The sequence below is a fragment of the Gigantopelta aegis genome, chromosome 3 (assembly GCF_016097555.1).
Source record: "Gigantopelta aegis isolate Gae_Host chromosome 3, Gae_host_genome, whole genome shotgun sequence".
Taxonomy (NCBI): domain Eukaryota; kingdom Metazoa; phylum Mollusca; class Gastropoda; order Neomphalida; family Peltospiridae; genus Gigantopelta; species Gigantopelta aegis.
This window is the reverse complement of record NC_054701.1, coordinates 65,999,395-66,008,379: the sequence shown is the minus strand read 5'-3', so window position 1 is coordinate 66,008,379 and position 8,985 is coordinate 65,999,395. Positions and strand designations below refer to the sequence as shown.

The window sequence follows — 8,985 nt, the reverse complement described above, 5'->3', positions numbered from 1 at the left end:
TAAGGTGTACTTTAACAAAGTAATGCTCTGAGAGGGAGCAATAGTGTTTGCGTTATAAACATAAGCAATTGTGAGGTGAGCTTTGGAGTTTGCTAACGAACATCCTTTGGCAATCTTTCTGCTTCTTTTTATTTTTTTTGTAGTTCTTCTCCTTGAATTTTTAAATATTAGCCATAAACTGTTCTAGTTCATTATAAAGTCTAACCCCTTTCAAAACGTTCTGGCGAGTTAACTAGAAAGGCGAGTATGTCTTTTTGTTACTAGTGATACATGAAGTAATCGTATATTCAAGAAGGCAAGTGATCGCGGTTGGTCGCTAGACTGGTTTTCACTCCCATCAGTAGATGAATGTAATATGATAGAATAAGATGGTGCCAGTCAAAAAACATTTTTCGCGAGTAGCTCATGAAGTGGCGACATCGGGTTTCCTCTCTACATATCTGTGTGGTCCTTAACCATATGTCTGACGCCGTATAACCGTGAATAAAATGTGCTGAGTGCGTCGCTAAATAAAATAGTCCCTTTCTTCCTTATATGGAACATTTCTTACTTCATTCTTTCTCGGTGGATCCATTCAACTGAATGGGTTTTTCTCGTTAACTAAAACATTTCTTTCCTTTCAGTTATTGCACCACAACTGGTACATCAAAGTATATGCTATCTTGTTTGTGGGATGGTGCATATAAAAGATTCCTTGCTACTAATGGGAAAATGTATCGGCTTTCCTCTAAGACTATATGTCAAAATTACCAAATGTTTGACATCCAATAGCCGATAATTAATAAATCGATCTGCTCAATGTATAAACATCGTTAAACAAAACTAAACGTTTAACTTTTTCTTCTCACACCCGAGATGTTGTAATATATTGTATAATTGACTTATAGTAGTCAAACCATTTAATTTTACACGATCGTGTGCTACGGTTATGTTAAACAATGTCTGTCCTTTACTGATGTTCCGCGGTATTGTTAAACAACGATATCCACGGTTAAAATCAATATTCTATGACTGGTATATGAGGAATTATGTTCTGTCCTTATGAAAGTATTATAGTATAATTTACTTGAAATCTGGTCATAAAAAAATTCAGTAAAACGTGTAACCACTTCCTTCCATATCCCGGCAGTGCCCAGTCAGTTGCACGAGCTATTCATGCTTTGTGATCATAAGTTGCATTACTAGCATTCTTGGTCACGTGCTCCTCTTTGACGTCATTTTTCTTATCATTGGTAACTAAAACTATATTATTACCCCAGCAGGCACTACGGGGAAAATAAAAATCATAATTTCTCACTAAGAAATTATCATGCATTGGTTTAACGTACACTACTATTGGACGATTTGACGCCAACAAACCAATCACCTTGTCGGTACTAAATATGACGTCATCACGATTTGGCAAAGCACACACAATGACGTCACGTAGTTTAAAGTGTTTGCGTTTACGGCTCTCTGTTTTTGGTGTTAAATTTATAACAAAATGCCATTTTAATGCAATTCATTATAGATTTTGAAGCAGAATAGAGAGAATTTGTGTTTTTGAAAATTATCTATGAACGTGATTAAATTACAACGTTATAGTAATTCTCAGAACAGTGCGTAAAGTGGTTTACATCGTTCCTATACAGGTCGGCCTTCGTGCATGTGCGTGGAAAATAAAGGTTTTTAGAGAAAAAATAGCTGAGGTAATAAAGCTCGTGACAACTGAAAATTATTTCACTCGGGACACAAATTTGATAATAACTGGAAACTCGTTTATTATCCTCTATGTATACATTCTCGTCACTCAGAAAAATACAAAAGTCAATACGTCGTCAGTGTGATGTCACGCCTCCAAAAAAATTAACTTCTTCGAAAGATGGGCATGATTGCAGTTAGAATGGCACAAACGTTGTTGCTAGTCATTTTGGTGTTCATTGGTGTTCGTCAGAAAACTATGCAGTGTCTGCGGAAATGTTCTCGACAGTTTAGGAATACTAGGGATCTTCCATGTTTAGTGAGTCAACACGTGACGTCACGTTAACCAATCGTCAATATCAAGCGGATACACATGTGGAATCATTTGGAAATGACAAGTTTAACATCCCAATACATCCCAGTGTTAAGGCCAATCAGTGGAAGAACTTTACGCAATCGATTAGGTGATCACAAAGTACGACTATGACATGACGTCAATACGTTGTTCTGTTATATCGTCAACGACGGCGTACCAAGCATTGTGTAGACCATATTTCAGGTTCAGAAGACAGGAGGGGATCACTGTACTTTTGACAGATAAAACATGTAAAACACAATATTTTAAAATTTTATAAATATACGTCTCACTGAAATGTTAATGATGCACAGGAACCTTTTTCCGTGAATATATATACAGGTGTTGAGGAACCATGTTGCTTTTCGCACTGAGTATATGCATTCTGTGTAGAGGTTGCGTTTTATCTCTTAACATTTGACCCAAGTACGGCCCGTAGCAGGGGGGTGGGGTGGCCAGCCCCCCCCCCCCCTCCCCATAATTTTTTTTTTTGTTTTGTGGATAGCCTTTACATCTTGACTGAATATAAAAGTTGTAGCGAGACTAACGGATCGAGATTAACGGCGAGAATTACAATAACGGGTAAATAACCTTTGAATCATACCCCCGGACCCACGAAATACCTCGCACCTTCTGCGTTCGTTCAACTGGGCCCTCCCCCCCCCCCCCCAATAATGTCCACCAAGCTATGGGCCGGCAAGTGTATGTGCGTGGTTGTGTGTGTGTTTTGTGAGCAAAATTGAAGATGCATCTTGTTGAAATTATATTCAACCGTCACCTTTTTCAGGTGTTGAAAGTGTGCTTATAACAATGGCGTAGCCAGCATGAGGCACTTGCCTCGTCTCGAATTTCCACATATTTATTTTATTTTTCCCATGACATTTATTTTACAGGTCTGGGTTTGCCTCGGCGGTTTTTTTCATCTTTGGTCACGCCCCAGAACAAGATGCCAACGTATTACAAATTGAGGTTTATGCATACTGTGAAACCACTTTTTGTTTGCCGTAGTCAAATTTTCGTGTAATCCGTGGACCAGTGCAGTCAACGAATTTAAGAACACAATGAACATATAATACATCTATTCATATAATATGAACTTACCTTTTACATTCACAAATTTAAGTACCCGACTGTGCGTGTGTGCGCGTGTGTGTTATGTGAATAGACAAAGCGAACGAGAGAGACAGAACGAATAAGGGATAGAGATAACGAGAGAGAGAGAGAGAGAGAGAGAGAGAGAGAGAGAGAGAGAGAGAGAGAGAGAGAGAGAGGGAGGCATAGAGAGACAGAGAGAGAAGCAGTGACGTGGGGGGAGGCACGGGGGCCATGCCCCCCCAATCAAACCTTTAAAAAAAGCCCAGTATTAAATATTATAAAATAATACATGCATACAAACATACATACATACATACATACATTACATACATGCATGAATACATACATGCCGGTACGAATATGGTCGACTAACGATCGTTCTATTTTTGTGAAACGTAGTTGGTCTGATTGGTAGCGTTCCGGCCCAACAATTGCGGGCGATTGGGTGCCACAGGTTCGGGTTTCGGTAACGGCATGAGGAAATTTGTGAAGGCAATAAAGGATTTTAATATCCCCTGTGCCAGTGTGTCATTGAACATATGTATGTTTAAGTCAAAACCCGACATACATACAATAGAGATATTCAAAATATAAAAATACATACATACATACATATATACATACATACAGCAACGGCATGAGACGATTTGTGAGGCCAGTTAGGATCTAATTATCCCCTGCGCTAGTGCCTTAATATCTATGTATGTAATCAAACTCGACATACATACAATATATAAATATTCATATATATCTATACATAAAAGGGCGAGACGTAACCAAGTGGTAAAGTGCTAACTTGATACGCGGTCGGTTTGGAATGGATCCCCGTCGGTGTGCTCATTGGGCTATTTCTCGTTCCAGCCAGTGCACAATGACTGGTATACCAAAGGTCGTAATATGTGCTGTCCTGTCTGTGGGATGGTGCATATAAAAGATCCCTTGCTACTAATGGAAACATGTAGGGGGTCTCCACTCTAAGACTATATGTACAAACTTACTGAATGTTTGACTTCCAATAGCCGATGATTAATAAATCAATGTGCTCTAGTGGTGTCGTTAAACAAAACAAAATTTAAGGCAGCTTTAATAATTTGCATTGTGTACAGACACTCTTTCTGTGATTGGCAGTGGCACTAGAGGTTTCCTTGGTTTTTGTTGTGTCTGGATCACAGTTTTAGATATTTAGATATATATATTTTTAATTTCGTTGTGGTTGAGAGTGACACTCTTAGAATTTTCTTACAAATCTTTCTTGGTTTGCGTAATGACCAAGTCAAACTCCTAAAATGTTTTCGTGGTTGGTGTTGTGGCCGGGTAAAATTCCTAGAGAATTATTGTAGTTTGCGTTTTGGCCGAATCAGCTCCTGCGGAGTTTTCCTGGCTTTCTTTGTGACCGAATCATATTCCTTAAGAGGTTTCATGATTTGCTTTGTGGCCGAAGTCACACTACTTGAAGAATTTTCATGATTTGCTTTGTGGCCGAGTCACACTACGTAAAGGGTTTTGATGATTTGCTTTGTGGCCGAGTAACACTACTTAAAGAGTTTTGATGACTTGCTTTGTGGCCGAGACATACTACTTAAGACTTTTCATGATTTGCTTTGTGGTCGAATCACACTCCATATGTTACACTGTAGCCGAGTTAAAACTTCTAAAGAGTTTTATTGGTAAGTGTTGTGGCTTGTCTATCTCTTGAATAATTGTTACTTTGTTCTGTAGATTGGAATTACACCCCCTGAAGATAGGCATCAACACACGTGCAATGGACTGATCTTGGTACACCGTAGATGTTACTGCGTCGCACGATGTATGAAGGGTACCTATAAAATGAAACATTCATTTACTTCCAGGAGATGCGGACTGAATTGAAAGTAGGGTGCCATATTCCTAACCCTAAAGATCCAACAATGTTCGACAAACAGGTTCGATTATGAATTTTAATATAAAAAGTTATTAACGTCCAAATTTATACTTTGAATGTCTCAAAAGCTTTTTAACATGCGTCTTTCGTTTGATTTCTTCCTTTTCTCCACAATAACAGAAGACGTATTCGAAGTATTCGTAGAAACTGCTGGTAATAAGGGGCAGACACATCCCGATGACCAGGATGCCAGACAAGGCGCAGAAGACCCCGACGATGCGCCCTAGCCAGGTCTGTGGAACCAAGTCGCCGTATCCCACAGTCGTCATGGTTATTATCGCACACCACGTGGACGCGAAACTGTCTCCAAACTTTGTTGCCGACAGGAGTTCCGTACAGTACAGCATAGCACCGTAACCAAACGCCACCACCGTCATTAACAGCATCAGCAAGTAGATCTCTTTGACGCTGGACTGTACAGACAACGTGAGAATCTTGAACGGGTCAAAGCTTCTATCGAATAGATGCAGACGCATGAATCTAGACACACTGAACAGCTGCACCACCTGAAAGCCGAATGCCCTTCCCGGCTCGGCCCAGAACCATTCGTCGACGTAGCCCGTGATGAGGAGAGTCCAAACTGAGGTGAGGTAGATCAGTTCCAAGAGATAGCGCCATGAGAGGCAGAACTGTATCACACTTTGTGCCGACACTGTCTGCAAAATGAGCACTACCGTGAAGAAAATGGCGCACGCCGCCTCCATCCACGTGATGACCGAATGGGGATGTGAACGTAACAGCATCGTGGTGACGGGTGTCTTCTCTGCTAGTGTTGTATTCGTTCCATTGTGGATTGGGTGGTTGGCGACTCGAAAATGCTGATCAGTTGCGAAGAAAGTGACCATCACAGATACAATAAGCATGGAATAATACAGCCATGACCACCACTGGAAAAAAAAAAATCATCATCATGACGATATAGCCACAAACACACACACACACACACACACACACACACACACACACACACACTGACGTAGGAAGCGGGGTGGGGCGAGGCGAACGCTCGGGACCAAGTAAAATATCCGGTTTTAAGGGGTATCCTGTTTAAAGAGGTTCTCTTTTCAAGTATTGTAAAAGGACGAAGGACAATAATATATAAAAGAAACATGTTTAAACTGCACGTTAACAGTTATAAATGACCTTGACCTTGAATTGAGATTGCATTCATTGTCAGTGAACCTTCACCTATTGAAGGATTCAAGAGTTTAACACACACACACACACACACACACACACACACACACACACACACACACACACACACACACACACAAACAAAAAACACACCCCTACTCCCAAACAAACAATTGGAAAATCTTGAACATGAATAATTTTAAGCTGTACTTACTTGGGCCAGTTTTGAAAGATTGGGATTTTCCAGAAACTCCCAGAGCTTGCTTAAGCATGAAGATCCGTCCGCGATAGTGTTCCTGGAATTGAATGAAAGCAGCGATAATTTCTGATCCAGCACACCGTCCTGATAGATGTCCCCGAAAGCCTGCATGTACGCGTCCCGGCAACACGGCGCCACGAGCTTGTGTTTCAGCTGCCAGAACTCCATCTCCTTCCTGAACTGGCTGACACACACACCCCTCGGGACGTGCACGGTCTTCCTTTCGTACGCATCCAGGATGTAGTAAAACAGCCTCGGGTCCCGATCAAATTCAAGTCTGCACGTGCACGGAGCGGAAGCTGTTGAGGATTCGCCGCCATTTTGTTGTTGGTCCCTCTGTTCCAAGTACATCTTGGTGAGCGTGGTCCTCGGGAAGTGTAGCAGAGTGGAGGCGTAGGTCATGAACGTTGTCTTGCCCACGACGATGGTCACTGTGTGGTCGGGGTAGATTGGCAGGTCCACGTCCTCATCCACGGTCTCTACGTCGTCCTCCATTCCCTCCGACTCGACCATTTTCTCGAATATGTCGGTCTCTATCAAACGCGATGCGCGCCGGATGGTCTGGTGTCTGACAAACATTTTCGTCTGGTGGTTAGGTGGTTTTCTCAAGTTGCTTATCTAACTGCTTGATGGATAAAAAAAAAAGATAAAAAAAAGAAAAAGAAAAGAAAAAAAGGAAGATATAATAGATATTTGCAAGAGAGTACATGTAATAGTCCATATAAACTTCTTTCTTTTTTCTTTTTTTAAACAATTTTAATTTTTGCACATAAAAGTAGCTGAGAAATTTATATTTCAGCTAATAATTATGGATTCAGCCTTTCCCTTTCTGATATTCAAACAAAACTATTTTATATTTTACATAATTTGTTAATGTGAGTGTAACATAAATCTTCCTCCCACACGTATGAAGAACAAATGCAACTGTGATTGTCTGCAATATGAGGTTACTAATAAATATATATATATATATTTACATCTCTTAAGTACAATGTGACTTATGTAAAGTGTACATGTAAAGTGTGTTGTGTGTGTATGTATATGTATGTACTACCTGGGTCGGTTTATAACGCTTATACGGTTTTAAAAAACCAAAACATTTTAACAATATGAGCTGTTTTGGTATAATGGAATCTGGAACGCTCCAGACAGCAATGAAACATCATAGAAAGCTGCATGGTTGAAGACAAGAGAGCAGGGCCGTAGCTAGGATTTTTTGTTGGGGGGGGGGGGGGGGGGGCAACTGAGTTATTAGTCTAAAACTCCTTAAACAGTTAAGAAGAGAATTTTCTTTAAGTTTCTATAATGCTTTCCGGATTTTTTCGGAGGGAGGGGGCAATTGCCCCCTTGACCCCCCCCCCCCCCCCCCCCCCGCCGCTAGCTACGGCCATGGAGAGGCGCCAAGATTGGTGCTAGCTACAGCCAGATTAGTGACGTCAGTTTCGAAAACATAACGACGAATAACCTTTTAAAAACTTTAATTTTAAAAATATTTTATTTATTTATTTATTTATTTATTTATCTATCTACCCATCTATGTATTAGTATTATGTTATGCGTTCTACTAATTATAACTAACGAGTTGTTCGAAATTAACAACTGTTTATTAGGTTGGAACGACCAGTTAGCCTAGTCATGGTAAAATATAATGCACTAAATAATAAAAGAGGCAAATCTTGCTCTCACACCATACAAAACCATAACCCGTAGGTCCATGGGTGGCACTGAGCATGTCATTATTTCTATTTTTAGGTCGTGGCATCAAAATTGGTTGTTTTTATGTCTGCTTCCATTTTTATTTTAGGAACCGTCAAAATCGTCGTCCAAATTATTTTAAAACTGTAGAACGATAAACAATAAACTTGTTTTCTACAATCGCGGTTTTTAGTTTCATTCATAACATTTATTTGACCCAGCCCGTGACCCTTTTAGTAATGTAATTGGATTATGACATGTTCCAACTGAAGTGTGCGTGTGTGCATGCGCGCGCGTACGTGCGTCAGGCGCGACGGAGCGGAGGTTGCTGAATAAAAACAAGACAGAGTCGGATCTAGTGGTGGGTGGGCAGGAGCCCGCCCGCCCCTAAATTTTGCGACAGTTATAATTTTATTATATATTAATTTTCATTTTTTTACGATCCCGTCCAAACGATAAACAATAAACTTGTTTTCTAGAATCGCGTTTTTAGTTTCATCCATAACATTTATTTGACCCAGCCCGTGACCCTTTTAGTAATGTAATTGGATTATGACTACACGTTCCAACTAGTGTGTGTGTGTATGTGTGTGTGTGTGTGCGTGTGTGCGTGCGTGCGTTCCTCCCGATTTCCCCTGGTTACGGTCCAGTGTAGGTAAACTATAAATATATTAATTAAAATAAATTAAATTTCGAATTGCAGTAATATACTAAATAAGTACTGTACTTACTTATATATTCCAAATGGAACAGCTAGGTAAATTGGGGAAACTATAATAATTTTACAAACAGCACGTCGCTAATATTACTGCTTTAGCGATAACAATCATATGACGTCATAAA

The 8,985-nt window shown here is 40.2% G+C and overlaps 1 protein-coding gene across 2 annotated transcripts; it reads right to left on the bottom strand.

The window, feature by feature from the left end:
- Positions 1-4,315: 4,315 nt before the first annotated feature.
- LOC121368473 (potassium voltage-gated channel protein Shaw-like) lies at positions 4,316-8,985 on the bottom strand. Of its 2 annotated transcripts, none has more exons than XM_041493205.1 (3): positions 8,874-8,985; positions 6,403-7,069; positions 4,316-5,938 (listed from the first exon to the last, which is right to left on the bottom strand). In XM_041493205.1, the coding sequence occupies exons 2-3, from the start codon at positions 7,024-7,026 to the stop codon at positions 5,084-5,086; spliced, it is 1,479 nt and encodes a 492-aa protein (XP_041349139.1). In that variant the 5' UTR covers positions 7,027-7,069; positions 8,874-8,985; the 3' UTR covers positions 4,316-5,083. The 2 variants fall into 2 exon arrangements, with proteins under 2 accessions (XP_041349139.1, XP_041349140.1); XM_041493206.1 differs by having other exon boundaries at positions 6,403-7,072; positions 8,874-8,971.